Source organism: Lepidochelys kempii, chromosome 6 (genome assembly GCF_965140265.1).
Source record: "Lepidochelys kempii isolate rLepKem1 chromosome 6, rLepKem1.hap2, whole genome shotgun sequence".
Taxonomy (NCBI): domain Eukaryota; kingdom Metazoa; phylum Chordata; order Testudines; family Cheloniidae; genus Lepidochelys; species Lepidochelys kempii.
The window spans coordinates 26560878-26586473 of NC_133261.1; the positions used below are offsets into that span (position 1 = coordinate 26560878).

A 25596-nucleotide genomic window follows, 5' to 3' on the forward strand; every position below is an offset into this window, starting at 1 on the left:
TAATGGGGTCATCTTGGCTTGAAAACCTGTTACCCCTGTTGTTTTGAGGGCCTCAGGCTCCCCGTTTATTTCCCGCCGCATGGGCTCACCCCTCCAAGTCTCCACTGAAACACCATGCTTATCTGTGCCACTGCGGCCTCGGTCCTGCTCCCACTGGAATAAAAGGGAAAACTTCCACTGACTTCAACTGGGAAGGATTAGGCTTTATATAAACAACCCCCCCCCCCGGGTAACAAGCGCCAAAGTGATGCTCTAACACAGAGACAGTGCTTTGCTCTCGGAGGTGCTCTCTGGCACTCTCCAGCTCCCATGGGTGCCTCTGGCGCACTGGTGCACGTGCTTTCCACAAACACCCCTCTCCCCTGAGGGCATAAGGGCTGTCTGTGGTAAGCCATACTGGACAGCAGAAAAAAGTGTCCCATGTCCTCACCCCTCCCTTTCTTTTGTGCACGCAACAGGGAAGGAGGGCTGCACTTTCACACCAGCAAGAGCAGAGCTGTCCTGAGCAGAGAAGAGGAGGGGGACAGGGGCACAGCCCCAGAGCGGCAGCCTCTGTTTGAGCTAGCTGGCTCACGGGCCATTCTGCCCCATCTTCCTCTCTCTCCGGGGGCAGCCAGTAGACACTGGAGGTTTGTTCTAGGGACAGGTTATGGCTGGTCCCCATCTTTCCAATAACTGCTGTTTAACCGCAGAGGCTGCTTCCTGGTATGGCTGTGATGTCAGGTACCTGAGCCGCACTGCAGCCTGAAACCCCGCCTTCTGGTATGACCCAGAGCGGCACAGGACCTACTCCTGGGAGATAAACGCTGCCTCCACCTGGAGGTGCTAACGTGCATCCGCTGTAGGGTGAGACAGTCCCTGCTCCCCCAACAGCTCTGTGCCTTTGAGTGGGAGAGTCACCGTAGGCTCCTCCCTCGCTGGGCATTGGCGTCGGTCAATGCAGGCAGCGGGCTCATGATTCAGAGATGCTCCCTGATGAGCACGTGGAAAAGGTGCAGCAGTGCATGCAGTTGCCCACGCAAGTCAGGTACAGCCTTATGAACAATTAGTCTCATGTTGCTCCTGCACAGCCCTGCCAGGGCTGGCTCTCACTCCAGGATTACATAAAGCCATCTGCTTCCAGATCTCCTGCCCCTCGACAGGAAACAGCTCTTCATGCTGGTCTCTCTGTGATACCGCCATTTAAAACCTAAGTGCTCATAACTGTGGCTGGGCTTCCCAAGCTGCTTGGCAGTGCCAGCAGTGAATCCACAGCCTCCGATGTGCCCGGGGATAGTCATTACAGGCTTTTAATCAGCCGGACGCATTAAGTGCTCGTCTTTGAGAAACAGAGATGTCACTTTCCTCCTTAAGGGTCAAGGCCTCAATTCAGCAAGGTATTTAAACACATGCCTAAGTGAAAGGACAAGTCCCACTTAAGTCAATGAGAGATGCTTAAAGTTAGGCATGTGCTTAAGTACCTTGCTGAACTGGGGCACAGACCCTATAGTCCTTGCTTGGGCAGCGAGTCAATGAGAGTTCAGTCTGAGTAAAGACGTGAGAACGGCACGATCTGGCCCCTAAAAAATACCAGCCCTTTGTCTCTTATTCAGTCTCAGCTAAACCCACCCTGTTCTCCTAGTCAGTGACATGACTGAACATGCTGGCCAAGATTCCTTCGAAGCAGGGCAGAGAAAGGGAGAAAAGCACATAGAGCACAGGGGCTGGACAAGGACAGCTGCCTTCAGATACCAAAGTAGCATCATTTTCTCGGCCTCTGGGAAAATCCCTCACTGAAGCATTACCTCCCCTGGCTCCTACCTCATTCTTTTGCTTGGTGGCGGCCCAGTCATGCCAGCTGCTGAGTGAGATGATGAAAGGGCATTTACTAACACCCTTACTCATCACCCTTTGGAAAGTTTCTTGCTGTGGGTCAGGGCTTTCTGCTCTCTGGGAAGTTTTAGATTTCCCCTCTGCCCCACCATCCTCATCATTTCTCCACTGGACGAGGTCCCATGTTTGGCCCTTTTGTTTTTGCACAATGACTGTCTCAATGCACAAGAACGTCTCCCACCCCACCAAGCTTCCTGCTGAAATAAGTGTTACAGCCATGGCTGGGTCTCAAGGGCTGGGGAGTAAGTATCACGGCTGGTCAGGACCCAGCACTGCAAGAGCAGGGGTGGCTGCAGGTCAGGACTGAGTTGTATGGGCACCTGCATGGGAAATTTGTGGCTTTCTGTGGTCTTCTCCATAATTAAGAAATGAGTTCTGGTTTCCCTTCTTCCCAACTAACTAAAGATCCTGCCCTCCGCTCAGTCAGGTCAACTCGCCCTGTGCTGGACAATGCCTACATACGTCTCCAATATTCCTTTTTGTAGAAGACATGGCCAGAACTCCTTAGAGCATTCCAGATTTGGCCTCACTGATTCCTTACACAGGGATAGACTAGAAGGCCCCTTCAGCTGTGTTTGCTGGCTCCCCAGACCCTCCTTCTGCTCTGTGTTTTATGGCCTACGAGCATATATTCTCTATTCAGGGTCTTCCACTCCGTCCAACCTTATCACAGTGGAGGGAACATACATCTATCCTCCCTGCTCCTAGTCACGCTGAATCTCACAGTGTTGTATCGACTGACCTCTCTCTTTATACCCTCCCGCTCCCTTAGTTTGGCACCATCAGCAGATTTCAACACCCCATTGCAGGATCTTCCTTCCAGGCGGTTGGTATGAGAAGCAGATGAACGAGCGCCCCATTATTGATCCATGTACGTTCCCCACTTGTCCACTTCCTTCCCTCCCAAACTGCTGCCACCCACCAACCTTGAACCTGCTTTGGCTGTCCTGGCCAATACTTATTCTTGATTTTATGCCAGCAGTTGTTGACCTCGTAGATTCATCCTCTGAATCTAAAGACCAGGTAAGCCTTGTTGCCTGCTCCTCCCCTCGTCTTGCCAACTGGGTTTTTGGTATGTCCTTAAAAAAGAAAGCTCCAGCCCCCAAAGTTGCTCTTCCTGATTTTCCCCTGGTGACCGTGCCTGCTCTGGACCAGCTTTACTTGTTCTAAGTAAAGAAGAATGTGTCATTTCCACGACTGACCTATTACTAATTACACCATCACTGGGTTATGTGGCTCACACCACAAAAACATGCCAAGCTCATTTAGCAGATTCCCATTTTAAGGGATGACGATGGTTGGGGGGGCGGGGAGTTGCTTGATTAAACCATTTGGTAAACTAGGTCATTCGAGGCTAGGCATATTTTAAGCCGCTCTATTTCATTTCCCCCTTTCCTCCTCTCACCCTAGTGCTGTGGAGCTAAGACACTGTAAAATCCCTTTTTTGAAAAGGCACTTGCAAGAGGGGAATTCAGTGATTGTCTCAGTGGGGGAGAAGTGAAACGGGCAGCAGGGGCTATTTGGTTGGTTGGTTGGAGGCAGGGTGAAGCAGTGTCATTTTCTGAATATTGTTTCTGTGAACACCCTGTCCGTAATCATCACTTTCATCTGGGGGAATTGCTCCCTTTGGCCCCTGCCCCACGGGAGACAGATGACGATTGCTTCACTGGCCCCTCGCAGCCCAGCAACTAGTGCACAATGCTGCTCAATGCTTGGAGTTGCCTACAGGAATGCACCATCTCCTCTATGTCCTCCCGTCCTGGAGGCGTGCAAGTCGGGGTACATAAGGACGGAGCCCCCCAACCTTCCTCCTGGGAGTGTTCTCTTCCACCCCTGCTTAGCCACTCCAAATTTGCAGGATTTAGTCCCAACTTAGCTAGTTCCACCAAACAAGCAGCACTCCTGGTTTCTAGATGGGAGCCCAAGCAAGTCACACGGGGAAACCCAGCTGACACCACCTCCTAATGCCAGTCGCATCCTTCCCTCTCCCCTTGCAGTCAACAGCAGAACCTCACCTGCCATACTCTGCAGCAAAAGATCTCATTTCTTCTTTTGCCACCCCCTGAATCCCCTGGAGGGACGGGCCAGATGCCCTCCAAAAAGCTTCCTGAAATTGCAAAGGTTGAAAATTCCTGGTATTCCACCCCCATCCAAAAATGTTCCCTGGATCCCTCTATCCTCATGCCTGCAAGATGCCAGCTGCCTGACACCTTTACATTGCCTGCACATAAGCTGCTCTGCAAAGACAGCCTCTTACAGCATGGGTCAGGCTCAGCAAACAGCCCCCCCAGCCCCCAAAGGAAAGGAGCTAGCCAACAAACCTCGCATGTCCCTGCTCTCCTTCATCCTCCGCACCCTGATTTTCAGCTTCATCTGCCCCTCATGCATGTCCATCCAGAACTGGTCCTCGGAGGGCACAATCATAACATCCAGAGGCATCCAGGCAGCTGGGCTGCGTCTCACAGAGGCACTGCTTGCCCTAGCAAAACAACAGCTGACAGGCAAAAATAATAAAAAAAAAAAAGCCTGAACTCCCCCCAAAATCCAGGGTCCAGGAGGAATTAAAATAAAGGGGGGGGGAAGATGGAGAAGAGAGAGACCCTAACACCCTTTCCCAGCACTACAGCTTCTTTTCTCTCCCTTCTCTCCCTGCCTGTGTGTGCGCGCACCTCCAGCGAGCCCGAATGAGCTCAGCACATGAGCAACAACCCTGCTGATCACAGCTAAGGGGTCAGGCATGCAACCGCATTCCTTACTCAGCACACAGACACGCAGTTTAACTCATAGGCTACACCACTGACACATGCTTCACTCAATTGCTTAAAGGGGCAACATCCCTTTTTTCCCCATTGACCTTGCTTGCTCTCGGAAATAATTGCTCCCTGAATGCCTGCAGGCGAGGGCCAGCTCCCTGAAGGCAAGAGGAGCTGCAGCAAACAGACCTTTGTTCCATTTGAAGTGAGTGTGATTTACTTTGATGAGTTAAGAGTCCTACAGTGAGTTGAAGGTAGAAAGCTCTGTACTGTCTATCTAATGCAATTATCCAGGGTCCATCGCCATGGAACCTAAGCACCAACACAAATGCTAAGCACAGTGTTTTTATGGTTCTGGATGGAGCGCAGCAAACCTTTCCCCATCACCCCGTGTTCTCAGTGGTAGATACAATGAGGAGACTGGCTTGTTTCTTTTTAACTCTTTGATATTCTTTTTCACTGAAGCCTGAGAGCAGAAGGTTTTTCTTGAGAAAAGGAACTGGGGGGATGGGAGGAATAATCTGGCAGAGATGTAGGCTGCAGGTGAGGGTTGCTTGGAGGCCCATCAATGATGAGAAGGGAAGAATGGTCCAGCAGTTAGGGCACTCACCTGGGATTTGGGAGACCTGGTTTGAGTCCCTGCTCTGCCATGGACTGTGTGACCTTGGAGGAGGCACTCCGTGCCTCAGTTCCTCATCTGTAAAATGGGGATAACAACACAACCCTACTTCACAGGGGCATTATGAGGATAAATCCAAGAAAGATTGGAAGGTGCTCAAATACTGCAGTGCGGTGGGCCATATAAGTACCATAGAAAGAGCAAGAAGAAGGGGTTGATCTGGGATTAGTGGCTACACTGGATTTAAGTGGCAAATCAGGTCACCCTGATTGATTTTGCGGAGGTGGGGCTGGAGTTTGAGGATTTGGAGGATCTGAGTCCTGTTCAGTCTTACCACACCCCTAACCTCAGCACCTGGTGTAACTGCTTACCACTAGACACAGAGTTCTGCTTGCTTCCTCTGTCAGAAAATCCTGGGGGAGTTCAGAGAAATCAACAGGAACAAATTCTAAGTGATTCTGTGGGCAGTGTTGTTGTAGCTGTACTGGTCCCAGGATATAAGAGACACCGCTGATGAGGGAATATCTTTTATTGGTGTTAATGAGCCACTTCACTTTGAATGGCCTCTTAAAAGGCGTGTTAACTGCTTATGCTCAACAATCTGTTCCACCTTGTATTTAGCTGGGAGGCTGAGTACATTTCCCAGACCTGAAGAAGAGCTCTGTGGAGCTCAAAAGCCAGATCTACACTATAAACTTACATTGGTATAACGCCATTGCTCCAGGGCGTGGATTTTTCACACCCCTGAGTGACACAATTATACCAACCTAAGCCCCAGTGCAGACGGTGTGATGTTAACAGGAGAAGCCCGCCTGTTGACATAGCTACTGACTCTCACACAGGTGGATTAAGGACACGGATGGGAGCTCTCCCGGTGGGGTGGCGTAAGAGCATCTTCACTGAAGTGCTCCAGGGGCACGGCCGCACAGGCGCAGCGTTTTACTTGTAGACCTGCTCTGAATGACTTGCCCAGGGTCACGCAGGAGGTCTGTGGTGGGGCAAGGACTTAAATCCACTCTCCCAAGCCCTAGGCTAGCGCTCTAACTATTAGGCCATCTTTACTCTCTCCCCCTCTGCTTCTTGGTCTCTATACTGAGTGGTGACGCAGGCCATCCACACAAAGGCCCCAATGCTGCCCAGTTACAGTGGTCGATTTTGTGACATGGTCAAGCGTTCATTAAGACCTGGACTGAAACCTCAGAACTCACACGGGCCAAACACTCATGAGAAGACAACTTCCAATAACTCCCAACCTGCAGTGGAGTCAAACCTGCAGGCTAGATGCAAACGGCTCCCTATCCCATCTGCATTCTCCTAAGCCACAGCCTCTTCTCTATTTGAGACACTCCTCCATACGTACACCCTACAGTCTACTGAAGGAGACGCATGCATTGCCAAGGCTTCTTTTCAGGTGTACGTAACTTTTCACTGTATTTTACATGAATGGTCTGTTCCCATTCATAATGTGGCTTGATTCATAAACTGTGACCTCATGAGCAGATCCTCTTCCTCTTTTGGGAGAGGAGTATTCGTTCCCCTTCCCTGGCTCCCACAAACCCTTGGAACTCTTTAAACATCTCATCACAGTTCTTTAAAGGTTTCTTGTTCTGAATTCTTCCCAAACCTCCAGGAAATTGCTCAGGATTAGACTAGGCAGATGGGACACACTGTATCTTTGAACTCTGAAGATTTACAGGCGGAGAAACACAAGCTGAGTTATACATGGGAGACATCAATGTTTTTCCTTTAAGTGACATCACGTGAGATGAGGTCACCAGCACTAAATGAACTCCCCTTCCCCCCATCCCCCCCCAGCTCGTGGAGCCAGTGTTTTAACGAGGCTTGTTATTGTGAGTTTTATTACTGTCAGATGTGGGTCAGAGCCTCAGGTTGGATAACACTCAAAGCACATTCAAACCAGGTTGGAAAAAATGATCAGTGTTAAACCAAAAGCAACACTTGGGAACCTGGGAAGTTGTTCCCACAAGATGGGGTCTCTTCCCACCAAGCACAACATTGACTAGCAAAGAATATGGGGACAACAGATGTTGTTGCACTTCGTGATGGTCCTGTCCATGCTACACTTGAAACGGTGATGGGGGAAGTGTAAAACATGCTTCTGTCACGTAGTGCAGATTCTCATTGTCTACCCAGGCGGGCAGCTGAAATCATGGGGAAATTTCATAGTCCTGTCTACATTGCATGGTCTCATCTATGCTGCAACCATGTTGGAGGACAACTCCGCTGCAACCAGTTCTTCCAACACACTTGCATTTGCAGTGTGGATGGGAGTGAAATTACACCCAGATGGCAGCACGGGCAATGGCTGGATAAATCCATTTCCCATGAAATGGTCTAATTACTTCGTCGGCTGCATCTGACGAAGTGGGTATTCACCCATGAAAGCTTATGCTCCAATACGTCTGTTAGTCTACAAGGTGCCACAGGACTCTTTGCTGCTTTTACAGATCCAGACTAACATGGCTACCCTTCTGATACTGGTCTAATTATGGACTCCATGCAGGAATTACTGCGTGAAATCCTATGGTCTGGCCTATGATACATGATCATAATTGTCCCTGTGGGCCTTGAATCTATGAATATATTGTCTTCATTTACTATCCTTTAGTAACAGGAGGGACTAACTCCCTCATGGCTGAGAGATGCTAAAGCTGTTATTTTTGGGCTGCGGGTTCCTTCAGGAAGAGTTCGGACCTGCTTTTTGGCTCTGCCCAGCATGACTGGGGCATCTCTGGCTGAGATCTGTAATGCAGGATGTTTTATCAGAGCCCTTCATAAGAAAGGCTGGCCTATGCTCTGCATCCCCGCTCACCCTTGTAAAAGACAAATGCGCCCACAGGCAACAGAACCCATCTTCACAGGGAGCAGTAATGAATCCAATTCCAACTGAAAATTCCTCCCTAGAAATAACATCTCTAGCTCTCCCTCCTTAGAGTGGATTTACACTGCAGCTGGGAGATGCGGGTCGATAGATATGTGCTACCCTCCAGCAGAGCTAGTGTGCTAAAAATAGCAGTGTAAATGGGATAAGGTGGGTGGTGGCTGAGGCATTTGTCTACCCCAGCTGGGAAGCATGCTTCCAGCTGCAGTGTCGACATTCCTTTAGAGTTGCTTCTCCCCTGCTCTGCTCCTGAACCTCCACCCCTTTCCTTCACCAGGTGTGACCCTCGTTTGGGGGCTAATATGGGGGGGGGGGAAGAGAGATTTCCTCAGTGCCAGAGACACCCTTTCTCATATTTACCATTCCTTTTAGATCATTCTGCATAGACACGAGAGATGAAAAGAATCCCTCAGCCTGCCCGAGGCTCTCTCTCGAGTTGGCCACTGCAGGACTGGCCCCTCTGATGTCTGCCTCAGCAGGTGGTTCCATCTAGTTTTTAGTGGCTCCAGGAATAGGACTTCTTACACACAGGGCTCTCCTGTTTGTTAAATATATAATGGCAAGGGCAGTAATGCAACATTGGGATAAGGGGGCTCTTCAAGAAGAGAAGGGGGAAAGATCAAATGAGCCATTTACAAAGGAGGTAACACACACTAAAATGATGATCAGAGAGAAAGCATGGTCTTGTAGGTAAGCCACTGGGACTCAGAAGATCCGGGTTCAGGTCCTACCTCTGCTCCAAACTTCCTGTGTGACCTTGGGTAAGTCTCTCTGTGCCTCAGTTCCCTCATCTGTAAAACAGGGACAATGCTTCCTTCTTGTCTATTTAGACTGTTTGGGACAGGAACAGTCTCTCCCTAGGGGTGTGCCCACTGCCTACCCCAACTGGGTCACCTAGTACTCCTGCAGCATATATTATCATAAATGCTAATGAGGGTCAGAGTCATCCTTGGTGTAACTCCACTGAAGTTGGCAGCATTATACTTGGGAGGAAACCGACATGAAGCGTCTGCAACACCAAGGAGCAAAGAGTCGGTCTTCAGCACTTACACACATATGCAAGGATTGGCGATAACCCAACTGGTTAGTGTCCAGCGTTTCCCTCCCCCTTCCATCACAGGGAGCTTATAATCATCACAATTTCAAATCTTTCACATGGGCCTCAGGAAAAGGGGGTGATGGGGGGGGGAAGGGAGGGGGCACTAGGTTGCTCAAAAGGAAGGAAATCATAACTGGGCACAGGTTCCTGTCTGTCAGGATCCCTTACTGGGAAAAGTTTCCTTCCTCCCCTTGTAGCTTTCCAGAAATGAGATATGAAATGACATGATGGTTTTGTAACTCTTGGCAACTTGTTCTCCCAGTCCCGTTCCGCCCCCAGCCCCGCTCTCTTTTTCCTCCCCTCACATCCTTGTCTCCCTTTCTTCGTCCAATTGTTAAACATGCAGCCGTGGGGGGGGGGGGGGGGGTGGCAAGGGGATTGTAGCTCCAAGGAATAATTATAGAATCAGGAAAACAAGTCCTCTGACGACAGTGTTACTAAACAGGGATGTTTAGAACATAGGCCAGGAATACAATCAGCTCATACATATGTGACCTAGCTTAACCCATCCCAGCAATGCAGCCACTGCTCCCCCGGGAAGAAAACAGGCAAAGATATCCATGAGTTCAAATGCAAGGGTGGGGTGTGATGGGAAGGGGTGAGAGCTTACCAGGATGCTACACCTCAGCCTGGAGAAACCACTCCTTCCTAGCACCCAAAAGGGGATTTGGATATTACGCTCCAATCCCCACTCACTTTGCTTTGATAACAAGTGACCATAGCTGGATTTAGGTCCCTACCAGAGCAGTGGTTGTGAGGTACCGTAAGGTAGAAACCTCCATGAACACTACCCTAGAAAGGTTCCATTTCCAAACAGCCTGAGCTCACCAAGCAAGCAGAGTATTCGGGGCCATAGCATCTCTGCCCTGGCTCAACCTAGGCAGTTTTACAGGACTTTGCTGCAGTAAAGAAAGCAGCTCCTCTGTTATTTTGAAACTGAGAACAGCCATGTGATAGAGTTAGTCAGTCAATGGGGCCACGATTGTTAAAAAAACACACACACACAAAAAAACACTAGTGCCCACAGTTAGGATTCTAAGACCATATTTAGACACAAACTAGTGATTTGATTTTATTTTTTTTTTTTAAAGTGCCAGGCTCTCCGCATCTCATACTGTGTTCAACTGTTATTCTGGATGCCCGGTCCCTCTGAAAATCAGGGGCTTGGGGAGAACCAAGAGGAAAAACACACTGCAGACAATTACCACTCCACCAACCATAGGCATCGTCATAGGACATCCAAGCGACAGACGACAATTTCCTGCAATATCTCCTGCATGAACTTTATTGAATTAGGTTAATACCTTTGGGGTCTATTGCATTAAAAAGACAACTGTATATTTGTTATTGGGGTACTATGTATTTCCATAGGAAAGGTAAACTACTGAGGTGGAGAGGTGCACATATACTGATTCAAACTAGACTCTCCAGGGACCAGCAGACAAAGAAAGGGTTTTTTGGAGTAATAGTCTGGTTTTAAATAGACTCAGGGCCTTCTTTCTGATTCAGCAAGTGGACAAGATCCCTGGGCCAGAGAGGACCCCAGCTTTAGGGTAGGATTGGAAGGACTGTGCCTCCTGAGGCAACATAAGAATGGGTGCTTGCTCTGAGCTTGAAGTTGTGATGAATTTGTCACCACAAGGAATCACCCTTGGGTGGGGATCTGAAGAACTGTTCCTGCCAGAATCCATGTTAAGGGTGGGGTGAATTCTGCTGATCTTATTAGCATGCATGTAGTTTCTTTTATTGTTTTTAATGAGTTTTATCTGTAATGTTTTTTACCTTTAAGAATGAAGCAGGCTTGCATAGGAAATGCTGTGTGGAACCTTAAGTGCAGCAATTACACCTGTTACCTGACTCTGAACAGACAGCAACCAGTGTCCTGGGCAGCCTGTTTGTCCTGGGAAATACACACTGAAGGGAGGGAACTGGCAGCCTGGAAATACCCCCATCAGAAGGGCGAGAGGTGCGAGTCTTCACCCAAGAACAGTGGGTGGTGAAGCATGAGCGTGCGTGCCTTTGCTGGACCACTCAGGGGAAATACTGGTGCAGTTGCCCTGGCCAGTAACACTCCACATCTAGACACCTATGTAGGTACAAGGGGGTCTAAAACTGGCACCTGCATTGACGAACACCCATGCGGGCATCCTAAGGTGGGAGCTAGATGTTCTGTTAAGGTGTCTGATCGAAAGCTGAACTTCTTGCTGTATTGAGTGGTATATTCTTGCTCTCTTTTTTACACACAGCTGAAGAACAGTGTCCTAAGGCTGGTGCAGGCAAATTAGTTGGGCTAGGGGTCCTCCAGTAATTATCCATAAAAAGAGCTGCACAGATGTACTGAAATGAGAGGGAGGCACATTTCTGAACAGGTTCAGAGGCACTAGTTGGACTTGAAACGGGGCTGCATGGGTGAAACAGAGGGCAGAATTTGGCCTAGTAACTAAATGACTTGGACAGCAAACATACCCTACAGTAATTGCACTGTGGGGTATTAAATCATCAGGACTAGGCTTAACATGTTAGCATGTGGCCATGTATTTTCAGGTCCATACATTAAGTGCAGGCCCTATTTGTATCAGAGGAGGGCCACTGCCCTGATTTAACAGCATTTATGATCATAGAAAGGATCATAAATGCTAGAGAAAGGAAATACAGTCCCTGTGCAGGAATATCTGTTGTGATTCCTGCAGGAGCACAACAGTAGCTAGTTACACAAGGACATTTCAGCAGAGGATATAAAGATATTTACAGAAGCTACCCTGGAATTAGGTGACCTCTCAATCTGCTTAGCACAGTGCTGGCAGTCTCCATTCAGTCAAACTGCTCACACTTCCCCCTTCAAGGCGGATGAGACAATAATAAATATTGGGCAAAGTTATTCTGTGTCCAGAGCGTTTCATTAAATAAACCAGCAGAGCCCTGTGGGCTCCTGACAACTCTTAATGTTGTCTTTTCTCTGGCAGCTCCCTAGTGCTGCATCTACAGAGCCTTGGACAGGATACATCCCGCTGTTCCCAGACACCACCACTCTCTATGGCCTCCTGCAACAGCCATCAATGGGAACAACTAAAAGAGCTCAGAGAAAACTCTTGTGAGCTCAGGACAGAAAGTGTTCCCTGCAGTAGACTCTCAGCTGTGGAACTCCCTGCCACTAGATATCAGGCAATGAGTCTCTGCACCAACAGAGCCAAAGGCGCCAACTTCTCCTGGCACCAGTGAGTGCTCGCATGCCCCCGGCCCTGCCCCGACTCCACCCCTGCCCCACCCCCCATTCCAACCCCTTCCCCAAATTCCCGCCCCCGCCTCCTCCCCTGAGGGTGCCGCGTTCCCGGTCCTCCCCCCTCCGTCCCACAGCTTGTTTCGCCACAAAACAGCTGTTTTGTGGCGGCAAGCCTGGGAGGAGACGGCGGAGGTGAGCTGGGGAGGAGGGGCGGGGTGGGGTCGGCGCCTATGCACAGAGCTAAGAACCAGACATGCCTTCCAGAGCAGTCCTTCACTCACCTCACAGACAATCTGCAAATATAACTGGGCAACATGTTTAAAAATGTGATGAAAATCTGATATTTTAAGAAAAAGAGTTAGTGGGGGAAATCTCCCCGCCCCTTTTCTTTGACCAACAACCTGGCACAGACTAGACAGACCCTGCTTGGTGCATGCTTGGGCTCACAGAATGAAAAAAAAGAACTCAGGCTGCTATGCCTAGACACTGCCCTACCAGATCTGACCACTAGGGCGCCAACTAGTCTGGAATCCTGGCTCTCTCTGTGGCAAATACCGAACGCTTCAGAGGAAAGTGCTAGAATGTCCACAATGGACAATGATGGAACAACCTGCCCAGAGGGCAGTTTCCTCCACAGTGCCCCCATTAGTTATTTTCTGATTTATGACTTGAAGCAGGAGGGTTTATATTTTTTCATCTTATCTAATGTCAGTGTGGATGCTCTCATTATCCACAGAAGTGCCCTGACCCTGGTTTTCAATTCTGCTAGGCTCTTAGCTTCAATGATACCTACCACAGTGCGTTCCACAGCTTGTCTCAGTTCTGTGTGAAAAAGTGTATTTTTCAGTTTTAAACTTGCTGCCTTTCAAATTCAGTCGCTGCACCCTTCTTCTTGTTCTGAGAGAAATAGATGCACCTGATTCTCCATCTCTACCCCACCGGGCATGTCTCTTATCCATCTCCCCTCTGAACTACACAGTTCCAGCCTCTCTTCACATGGCAGCCTTTTCCCATCTCCGTTGCCTGTTTCTGGACTCCTACCCTGGCCCTATCTTTTTTGAAATTGGGTGGTGACCAGCACAGAACACTATCTGCCAACCAAGGGCATACCATTGATTTATATAACAGCATGATAATAATTTCAGTATATTAGTCACAAGCAAGTCTTCAGTTAGCATAAAGACTTGTTTGCCTTTTTGCCCATCCACACCCACTGAGCGGAGGTTTTCATGGAGCTGTTCACAGTGACACACAGCTCATTCCCCCTGAGTGTGCACAGTTAACTTAGAACCCAGCAAATGCATGGGCAGTTCAAACTCCCTTTTATCCGTCACTGGTGAATTTCATCTGCCAGCGCATTGCCCATACACCGAGCTTGGTTGGGTCCCTCTCAGGGTGGAAAAAAATCAATGATTAAAAAAATAAAAATAAAAATTGGATTTTTTTATTTAAATGGATTTTTTTGATAAAATGCTTTTTGAGGAAAAAACCTATCTAAAGAATTTTAATTAAGACACATTATAGCTCAAAGATCTCATCATGAAATAGGGATTATAAATTATAATTCTATAGTGTGAGACAATATATTCATATAATGTTTAAGAAAATTTTTGTAAATGAGTTCCAATATTTCATGGATTAGGGACCCAATCTTATGGGGTTTCAGGGGCTTCTGTGTAGATTTTTTAGGTTAATCTTTCTATCTACCCAATGGTGCTCAGTCTAGAAGATACCATCAGAGATGCTTAGTTTTGCAGTTCTCAAACTGTGGATTTGTGTCTCCAGAGATAACATGCTTGTTAACAACAAAAAATGTTTTAAATAAATAAATAAATAAATAGAGGTGAGAAATAACAGACCTCAACCCTATTGCCCCTCTGCAAATTTGTGTACACAGAGTCCTCTCTCTAAAAGTGCAAAGTTTCAGAAAGTTCAATGAAGAGAAGATTGCTGGGGGCAGAATAGATCGGGACAAGGAGACGAAGTCTGGAGATAAATTTGAGAAGGGAGGGACAGGGAGTAGAAATAAAAGTGAAACTGCTTGAGCAGCATATTCCAGAAGTCTTGAGGTCTTTCTGAGTGTAGCCTTCATTGATTTGAGATCTACCATACCATTCTCTCACTAGAAGGGAAAACCTATAATGGCAGCAGGCCATAAGAGAGACCCAGTTTGGGAATAAGAACCATTCAAGAAATATGTTTGCTGATGATGTTTTAAAGAAAGGCACACTAGTGAACTGGTGGAAGTCACTTAAGCACTTGGATTCAGATACTGTTGGAAGTGATAATCTCACTTTTAACAGTAGTAGCTTCTTCTGCCAGTGTAGAAAGAATATTTTTTTCCTTTGGACTAATTCATTCCAAATTAAGAAATAGTTTGGGACCTGAAAAAGCAGGAAAGCTTGTTCTTCTTTTCCAGATTATGAACAAACAGGAAAATGAAGGTGAAGACGACTGAGTTAGCTGCAGAAGCCAATATTTTAAGTTTCTCATGTTGACTTGGCTGACATAGCCCATTTAATTTTTGTTTTTCTTTAAAAATATTTCATTTAACTATTTTAGTGAAACATTTTTAACAAAAACAAATTTTAAAAAATTTGAATGTTTAATTAAATTCAGGTTTCAGAGTAGCAGCTGTGTTAGTCTGTATTCGCAAAAAGAAAAAGAGGACTTGTGGCACCTTAGAGACTAACGAATTTATTTGAGCATAAGCTTTTGTGAGCTACAGCTCACTTCATCAGATGCATTCAGTGGAAAATCCACTGAAGTAAGCTGTAGCTCACGAAAGCTTATGCTCAAATAAATTCATTAGTCTCTAAGGTGCCACAAGCACTCCTTTTCTTTTAACTAAATTCAAAAATTCATATGCTTGTTTTGTTAAAATATTGTAAGTTTGCTGTTGAAGAAAAAAATCCAGAATACATAACGTTGTTGTTTCAGTTAAAACAAACAATTTTAATGTCTGTTTGGTGATGTTCTCCTCCTAATACAGCATGGCAAGAAAATCCTCCAAATATTAATGATAAACCTGTTGAATTGAAAATATTTATGAAGTCATTGGGAGGTGAACCATCTGCTTCAATTACCTTTGGTAAATGAAATAACCAAACAATCATTTGTTTTCTGATATAGCTGTAAAACTAATCTGAAAAGTTTTCAAAATTTTAAAAATGTATACTGTGTACCTTCTGAAAATGAAACCTGCATCTATCTCTGAGTTCTGAAGAATATGTATTAAGGTTATAACAACCAACAAGAATGCACTTTTACGTAGAAATTCATGATTAAAATCAAGTCTTCCTGACTACTGATTTAAATCATGATTTAAATAAAATCCACCCTGGTCCCTCTGGAGTTCTTCAGTCCTCTTTAGTCTTGACTATCCTACACAATTGTGTGCTTTCTGCAAATGTGGCCAAACCTTCCCTGTTCATCCCATTTTTCAGATCACTGATAAGCATATTAAGCACCATCACAACCTTGAGACAACTCCACAGTGTTAACCTGCTGCCATGATGAGGATTGGCCCTTCATTCCTATATTGTTTCCTGTCTCTGAGCCACGTCCTAGTCCAGTACAGAACTTCAGCTCTCACCCCATGGCTACTTAGCTTCCTTAATAGCCTCTTGGGAGGGGCTTCATCAAAAAGGCATTTGGAAAGTCCCAATAAATCATACTGACTATTTCTCCCACATCCACTATTTCACTGACACTTACTCAACAAAAATAGGGCCCAGACAGCTTGTTTTTACACCAAGCTGGAGGGCAGTACTCCTGCTGAGTACTCTGGCTGAAAAGGGAACAATTAAATAGACCAACCCAAATACTGGCAGCTAGCTCGTCAAACCAGCATGAGAGGCATCTCCAAGGCTCTTAACACACGCCTGCAGCCTTCCCCTAGTATTTATCTTCTTGCAGGAAGCAAATGAGAGGGTGAGTCGACATTTAAGCTGCTCCTGTGGAAGATGCAGGCTTGCTCCTGTACCATTAGGCTGTACATGATCTGGGCCCCTCGCCAGCTCTGTCAGGGCCAATTTGCTTGCCAAAGGGGGAGGAGGAGGGGAGATTTCTCACCGCTGATATTGTTACATTCTTTACGAATCCTGGGAGTAAACAGACGCTCCAAATTTAGAAAGAACAGGACTGGAAAATTTTAAAACATTCCTTGCAGACCTGGGACAAACTGAGGGAGTTGGGGACTGGGGATGATCTCACACATACATCAGAGCCAGATGAAAAGCTCATGACTGGAGTTCAGAAAGCAAGTGAGGGGCCTGTTTCAGGTTAGTGCACAAGATGGGAAAGAACAGCTCCCCCCCTCTTAAAAATCTAACGCCTATAATCCTAGTGGGTCCCAATTCTACCCGCTGTACCGTGGCAGAGGGCCCCAGGGACAGCCATCACTCCATACCCCTAGTGCAGGCAAGCAAAGGCACTATCTGAATGGGCACAGAGTCCCCTTTCCTTAATGCTGGCACCAGTTATAGCTTATGGTGGTTATAGGGGTTTGTACCAGCACATACACCAGCAGCTTGAAGTAGGGCAACCCCTCAGCATAGACAAGGCCTAGATACTTCTTCACAGGATCCAAACACCTCCCCAAAATTAAAAATCACGCCTCTGCCCTGGCTCTTTCCCTCTTCTACCCTACAGGGGCAAGGCTCTCAGTCATCCCACGTACATCTGGAGTAACTTCCCTGACTCCATGATCTGTCAAGCACCGGAGGCTGTTCTCTCTTTTGCACCGAGTGTAAACCATGGAGATACAGCTCGCTTTGTAAGCAGCATGTCCATGCTAGGGGTTTACGCTGGTGCCGCAGCCTCGGAGTAAATCAATAAAGTCCCCTTTAAGTGGTAATTGGGAAGGGGTCACCGTGTTGCCCAACTGGCTGTGCACCTGCCTTATTAGTCAGGAGAGTGGCTTCAGATTTGATTTTCAGAGGGATGTCCGAGGCCAGCTAGGAACAAAGCTCTTAGCTCTGGGCTTTGGGGAAAGGGAGGGGCTATAACAAACCGGTATAGGCTGTATGGCAGCGTGGGCCCAGGCATGCAAAGTGCCATGCAGATGCAACCAGCTGGGGAAGCTTCCCAAGCACTGGGCTGCAGCTGGAAATTGTAAAATGGGAGAACACTGACATGGGAGCCTGCCAGGGACCCCCTGAGTCCCACCCATCCTTCCCAGGCGAACGCAAAGGGAGGAGAAGAGCAGCTGACATGCAATGGTGGCTCAGCTCCAAATAATACCCTGGCTGGTGTCAAGTCCTCCAATACAAGAGCCTGCAGTCAGAGGCCATCAAGAGCTGCTGCTGAACAAACAAACAGCCGTCAATAAAAAACAAAGACGGAGTTTGCAAAAAAGCAAGAGTTTATGCTGAACTAAACAGAGGTTAAAGAACAGTCAGGCTCCTGCTGGAATAGCACAGTTCGGAGGGGAGGAAAAGGGGGCATTACGTAATGCAGGAAAAATGCTGGCTCCATTCAGTTTTCCACCACTTCATGTGATGTCAGGAAAACCATATAAATCAACAGGCTTTCTGCTCCCACGGATGGAGGGCAGCAAGCAGCACTATTTATACGTTTAAAAAAAGGAAAAGAAAGCAACAAGGAGATGATTTCCAAGACTGGGAATAATGGACTCTAAGGTTCCACCCCCCAGACTCTTTGGAATCATCATGCCTTCTGGTTTGTTAACTCTTTAGGGGCTCCCGCCCTCTATCCCATTACCCCCCTCCTCTTCCTTTCAGGCCCATCTGCGGCTGCTTTCACGCACAGCATGGCACTTCAATGCAGAAGACTGGTGCTGAGGAGTCATGTGGGATTGTAGTGGGGCAGCTGCCCCACTCCAATAAGCAGGGGGTTAAAAGCCACCAAGCTAGGCTGATTGGGGAAGCAGCCACAGCTGTGGCCAACTCAATTAGGGCCCAGCTGGCCCTGATAAGAGGCTGTGGGCCAGAAGCTGGAGGAGTCTCTCTCTAGCAGTGGAGAGAGAAGGACCTAGCTGCCTGGGAGCAGGGTACAAGAGGCAGAGCAGTGCTGGGGAAAGGCAAGGGGAGCTCCAGCCTGGTAAAACCCCAGGCTGCAGGCCTTGTTAAGGCCTAAAAAAGGTACGGGGCTGCAGAGATACAGCCTGGGAAAAGGCAAAGGCAGCAGATCCTACCCCCTTGCCAATGATGCGTGGCCATTACAGACTGCAGTCTGCCCCAGGGATGATGGCTGGCGGTAGCCACTGAGGCAAGGTGGGCTTAGAGGGTAGGGGGTTCCCTGGGAAGGGGAAACCCAGAGTAAGGGGATACTGCTGGAGGCAGAACCCTGAGGTAAAGGGGCACCAGGGTCCAGGAGGGACACGGGGCCAACGGCAGGCGAGACACCAGCCTGCAGAGGGTGCGCCGTACGCTGGAAAAGAGTTAATTCCTAGATGACCTGCAGGAGGCGCCACACCAGTGAGTCATCACCTCGCTATAGAGATAAGAAAAAGAGGGCAGGGCTCTGAATTTACATAGCAAGGGTAAACTGTATGTCTACACCGCAATAAAAGACCTGCGGCACGGCCACACCTGGCCCAGGTCAGTTGACTTGGAATCCCAGGGCTCCGGCGGAGACACTAGAAAATGTTCAGGGTTGGGGTGGAGCCCAGGGTCTAAGACTCATGAGGTTAGAGGCTCTCAGAGCTCGGGCTCCATCCCATCCCAAACATCTACAATGCAATTTTTAACCCGTACCCAAGCCATGCAAGCCTGAGTTACCTAACCTGGGTTCCGAGACTTGGTGCCGCAGGTTTTTGATCGCAGTGTAGACATACTCCCAGGCACAGAGAGGGGAAGTGACTTGCCCAACACATCACAATGAGGAATAGAAGCCAGGCATCTCCAACCTTGCTCAAGCTACTAGACCGTGCTGGGAAAGCAAAAGGCCTTTATTTATTACAGGGGAATTCCTGGCTGTCCAGGACACTACTGCAAGTTTCATTAGCCACCATGTTTCACTAGCGTCAGCCACAGGGAAATTCCAGCTCCATACTGCTGCCAGTGGGAGTAAATCATTGGTCGGAGAACAGGACACACAGATTTAGTCCTCATCAAGAACTGCTCTCAATACACCTTCGCCATGAAGGTCACAAGTGCAATGAGTTTAGAGGTCTCATCCATGCCCCTTGAACCAGAAAATAAACCAGATGCAATGTGATTTAGGTTTTCTGTTTCACCTCAGCAGTCCTGAGCCTGTAAGATTGCAGGGGGTGGAGGCCTTGTCTACACTGAAATTTACCCTGCCAACAGTCTCCAGCATAGCTGCACCAGTACAAACTCCTAAAGCTGATGGGCAAAGCTGCCATTTGTACTGGTGGAGCTAACCTGCTTGAAGCCAGGGCACGCTGCACTCAGGGCTTATACCCATGCAGCTATACTGGGTCCAGCCACCAATCAACATCCACAGTGTAGATAAGGCCTCAGCACAGACTGAAGTGTCATTCTTTGGAAACTGAAGCCCAAAGCTCCCATCATCTCCAAAAAAGCAGTGGGGGAAAACGCACCTTTATGCGCCAAGGAGATGCAGGCGAACACCCCAGCATGATGCAGGCGTTAATACACCACATACAGGAAGGGACCGAAGATGAGACTAGGAGTCTGTGTGTGTGTGTGTGTGGGGGGGGGAATTGGTTTTTAATATCAGAATTTGTAGTTTTGATCTAAATGCAAAGCACGAGTCAGACCATCTGGGTGAGTCTTCCCCACTGGGGTCCTGCAGCTGGGACTTAGGTTGGGTTCCCCTGCATTTGACCAAATGCCTGGGATGAGATTTGCTTTCTTTCCTCCATTTTAAACAATGATTTCGCCTGCCTTGGAAGAGCAGCAGCGGCGGCGGCTTTGATAAACAGATGGAAAGGTCTGGCTCAGGTCACAGAGCTTCTGTCAGTGTCAACCTGTGCTCAGTTTAGCCATCATTATATAACGGCTGAGAGCCGCACTCTGAAACACAGCAGATACCCCCTCTGCACCTAGCACAATGTGCTATTGAGGGGCCCTGGGAAAGGGGGACTGTTCCTCCTTTCACCCAGCAGCGGAAAAATACTGCAGCCCCTAAGCTAAAATCACAGCACTGGCATTCTCCGGGCCCTTTTTGACTTTGACTGGGAGTGCCGCTGAGCAGGTCCACGAGCCACCATTTTTCAAGAGTGACTAGTCATTTTGGGGACTCCCTTCATTGAGACCACTTAAAGGGGTCCAATTTCCAGGAAGTGCGGAGCGTCCACCCTCCAAAAACCAGGCCCCTTTAAAAGGTGTCTCGCCCACCCCAAAATGGAGGCATCCAGAATCTCGAGTCACTTTGGAAAATCTTGGCCCATGTCTTTACCCCTCTGGGAAGACCCAGGCCCGCTATGGCACTAGACAACAAGAAGCCAAGACCAAGAACACCTGTTACGAGAAGGGATCAGAGGATGCTTTCGTTATTCTCTCTCCCCCTCTCTCTTCAGCCTCTCTAGCGTTCTTCTTTTGCAGTTTCTTGAAGGCAGGTGTTTTGGCAAGTGAGATTGGCTGGCCAGAGATGGGTCATTATTATTATTATTAATATTACAGCACTGCCAAGTGGCCTCAACTAGGATCAGGATCCCACTATGCTAAGCACTGTATAGAGACACAGTCAGACACTATCCCTGTGCTAACAAGCTTTCAATCCAAACAGACAAAACAGGACGACTATCCCCATTTTACAGATGGAGAACGGAGGCAGAGGATGAAGTGACTTGTCCATGGTCAAACACAGGACGTGTGTGGCAGAACTGAAATACAGATTTCCTGAGTCCAAGTCCAGTACCTTAGCAAGGAGGCCAGCTTTTGCAGGAAGAGATTCAGTCTAAAACCTCTAGGAGCAGACACCCCAAAACCTTCACTGAGAACGAGCAATAGGATGTGGGCAAAGGGTTAGTCATGGGCAGCAAAGCATGCCCCTAAGACACTTCCACTGGAGAGACTAAGGGCTTGTCTCCAATTTCACTCATTCGGGTGTAAATCCAGAGTCCAACCACTGAAGTCAGCGGGGTTATTTTGGATTGACACTGGCATAAACAAGAAGAGAATCTGGCTCCAAATCTCCATTGGAGGCTGCATTTCTGAGCAACCCCCGAAACCTTATATACAAGCAGGAGACGGGGCTTCATTCTGGTCCCCTTTACGCCAGATTTGCAGGTGGGTGATGCCACTGCTTTTGGTGAAGTGCCTTGCCATTGGCATCAGACCAGCATCAGTCCCAGCACGCACATCCCCCTCAGACCTCCCAAGCACTGCTAACGGGCATCTAAAATAACTGGCTGCTGCCCCACATTACAGGAAGGAGAAAACTGCATATGTGCGCGCGCGCTTAGCCCCCCCACCTCCCGAATGTTTTCGGCAGTATTTCTGAGTCACGATTTCCATATAAAACTCAGCAGCAATGACCCAGTGTTCTATATTTTGGTTCCTTTTTTCCACACATTAGTGGTCTGTGCTTCCCATTAGCGAACTGGCAGGCTCTAGGGTGTGCAGCTCGTGATGCCACAGCAAAAGGAACGCGAGAGGCTTTGCCAAAACCTCAGCAAGGCAACTACCAGCCACTTCTGGGAACATGTTCCGCCCCCCCCGCCGGCTGGCTGGAACTTCTCTTCCAGGGTTTCTTGTACACAACTATTGTTTTGGAGCTGGAAATGCAGAAGGCTAGACTTGGCCCATGCTACCGAACAGACAGATCGCAGCGCAGAACCTAATGCTTGCTGTCAACGAGTAGGGCAAGTTTTAATTTACAGACAGAGTGGGCAAAAGGAGCAGCTGTAGTGAGGCACTGGAGGGAGGGTGAGGGAATAGGCCAGCTTTACAATTGGCAGACAAGACCCAGGATAATGGAAGAGGCCCATCAGCACAAAGCTTAATTTTATTTCCATTATTTCTTTGCTCCATCCTCCTCCCAGCCAACCAAGCTGTCACTCACAGAGGTTAGGTCTGCGCTGGAGCTAAAGGTGTAAATTTCCAGCTTGGGCAGAGATACCCGCGCTCATGCTAGATGGAACTACCGTGCTAAAAATAACAGCGTAGCCATGGCTGCACTGGCTAATGGCCCTGCTGCTAATCCCGCCTGACACCCTAGGGGTGTACGCAGGGCAGCTAGCCCTTCCCACCACGCCTGCAGCCCCAGCTACACTGCTCTTTTTTTAGTGCGCTAGCTGGATCAGAGCCAGTGCTGCCACATCTCCTCAAGCTGGAAAGGAAACCTGCCAACGCCAGTGCTGATGTACCCCTAGCGTGTGGCACCGGGGGGGGGGGAGGTGGGGGGAGGTAATAGGTAGTTCTGTGTAGAGGGAAAAAGGGGGGACCCATAAAAGTCCTAAATGCTGTCCCGTAGCTGAGAAGACACGACACGAGTTCTGCCAGCCAGACAGCAAAGAGTACGGTGAGAAGAACTCTGCCCCCAGTTAGCCATTCCCTAGGCACCCGTACAGCACAGGAGAGTTTGCATTTTGTACTTCACCTTATGGACTCTGTGAGCTAAAGCGAGGAGACGCGCACATTAGCACAGATCCTCAGAGGGGCTGAGACACCCAACTCCTATTATTTGCAATGGGAGTTAGGTTCCTAGACACCTTTGAGGTTCTGTGCCACTGTACTACCTGGTCATGCAATCCAGTACGAGGAGGGTGACTCACACCTTTCTGCTCTCATGTGGTTTCTCATTGCCTAGCCAGTGGCATGCAAATCGCTACACATCTGGGAATGGGGCAGCATTAGCAATAATTACTGCTCCACGCCTGGAGCTGGGTCTCTGCTCTGGAGGGAGGGCCTGGGCAAGTTTGCCAGCTAAATGCACTGGAACTTCCTCTTCTTCGACCCTGGGAAAGCAGAAGTGTTGCTGGTGCATTAGGGGTCATGGCAAGGAGGATGCTCCTGACACATCCCCATTGACTGAGCTGGCTCCTGCAGAGGTTGGTAAAGAGGTTTCTTTTCACCTCGTTGTGCAATTTATGCAGGGCTCTGCACTGATTGATGCCGCAGTGACCTTGGAGCTGCAGAACAGGCCCTGCCGACCACAAGCCTGGATTACTGCTATCTCCTCTCAACCAGGCTTCACTGCACTGGTGGATTGTTCAAGACGCAGCAGTATGCTCGCTCGTTGGCCTGAGGTCCTCTTTCACATCACTCCCACCCTGTGCCCGACTACGCTGGCTGCCTCTGAAGTGATGAGGGGGATTTTAAAGCCCTGGGTACAGTCAAAGCCTTCTCCTTGAGCATTTCTTCTGCATACGACAATAGCACCTTGAGGGCCCAACTAAAATCAAGGCCCCCCCCTTGTGCTAGGCACTGTACACAAACAGCCCCATGAATCTCAGAGCAGTTCAGATTACTAAGGTCATACATTCATCACAGACTTGTCCTTTGTGACAAAAGCCTATGCTTGCTATGTGGTTTCCACAACTAGATGCAGCCTTTGTACCTGGCCAGCACGGAACTGAGCCAGACTCTTCCATAGGTGCTAACAAATTTCATCCACATTGCACAGAGGGCAAAAAAACAGTTGCTGCCAAAAAACCCCCCCAAAAAACAACAAAAAAAACCCCCACAGCACACCACTGGCAGAGTAAGGAACAGAAGCTAGGGGTCCCCTGCTTTAACCTCCAGAGCGTGACCTTGAAGGAGCCAGTCCTACCAGCGCTAACACAGCTTGAGTCGCTGCACGTGCCTACATGTGCCTTGCGTCCAAGGGCAGGAGCAGGCTGCCGGGGTCCAATGCAGCGAAGAATGCACAGGATGGCTACAGGATGGGAAAGAAGCCAGGCGGCCCTGCCTTCCTAGCTGCCAGAACGAACACCCGCTCACCATCTCTTTATCCCCTTCTTTGTCCTGCCAAAGAGAGCGCGTTTCATTCATTCATTCCCTATGCTGCTTTTCGTGAGCTTTGTCCCGGCACCGGGAGAACCACACTTGCTCTGCAGCAAGGCTATAATTAGAACATCATGCTCACTTGCTCTCATGTGCTCTGTCTTCTTGGATAACACCCAGGGGACCCCGATTCATTCCAGCGATAACTCCTCCACCTCCACTCCTCCTTTTCTGAATGAAGAAACCCCCCCCCCCGTGTTTTTTTTTTAATAGGCGCGAGAATGAGTGGTGCTCTGGAAGGGGTCCTGGTAATTCATTCACTTTTTAAATATTAAGCAGCATGGGGTGGATGATTTCATCTGGGAGAGAGTAACTGGATACTTTCAACAACCTCCCTGCCCTCTCCACCCACATCCTCCCATCCATGCTCTCTCCTCAGCAAAGCTATTCTGTTACACAACAGCCCTGCTGGCTGCTCTGACTATGGGACTGGCTCCAAGCAGGAGACAGGTGGAGAACGTCCCCTAAAAACATCGGAGCTAGAAGGTACAAGAGGAAAAAGAGCCAGAAGAGCAAACAAAGCCCTATCCCTACAGCCGCCCTGATGTCCAGAAGCCTTGCGTTTCTTCTTGTGGGAGCTTGAATGGAGCTGTTTTGTGTTGATGGACAACACCGCCCTCTACTGGGGGGAACACATAGAACAGACACCAATGTTTAATCAATGAGTTTGCTTTACTGACTGAGCTCGGGGAGCTGTTCCTTGAGCTCAATAGACAACAGCCATGCAGACTAATCCCCACGTAGCCTACAGAAAGACTGTATCATCCATGTCTGTGTGTGCCCAGGAAACATTACAAGCTGTCATGCTGCCCTTCCACAGGGAACAATATCACCAGCCTACGGGCTGGATGTGCCATGCACCCCCCCGCCAAAGTCAGCCTTAAACCCAAACCTCCCCTGCGGTTGCACACCGTGCCACCAGCCAAGCCAAGCTAGCACAGCCTTTGGCTCATACCTGTTCCCAAGTGACAGCTCCCTGGGGAAACGCAAGCTCGGGTGGCAGCCCAGCTTAATGCAGAGGGAACAAGTGAAGAAGGGCACAACTGAGCGGCGCTGGCAAATACCTCAAGAGGGTGCACGGCTCTGAAGCCCATTTACAAGTGAGACTGGAGACATCTGGCAAGCTCACAAATGGCCCAGGAAACACAGCTGCAAAGACTGCAAGGTTCTCTGTGGGAGCAGAACCGTGCTGGCTACGCCCATGCCTCGACACGCTCACTCCCAGCAGGGT

The 25596-nt window shown here is 48.7% G+C and overlaps 1 protein-coding gene across 2 annotated transcripts in view; it reads right to left on the reverse strand.

Annotated features, from left to right (window-relative positions):
- Window positions 1-25596, reverse strand: part of DUSP8 (dual specificity phosphatase 8) — an 83152-nt gene that overhangs the window by 20745 nt on the left and 36811 nt on the right. Inside the window, exon 1 of one of the 2 annotated variants that reach the window (XM_073347226.1) lies at window positions 4194-4548. The exons of the other annotated variant lie outside the window; for it this stretch is intronic. Coding sequence (XP_073203327.1) covers window positions 4194-4311 — 118 coding nt within the window. The 5' untranslated portion in view covers window positions 4312-4548. Of the gene's footprint in view, window positions 1-4193; window positions 4549-25596 lie in introns of those variants that run through there. 2 annotated transcript variants of the gene reach the window in all.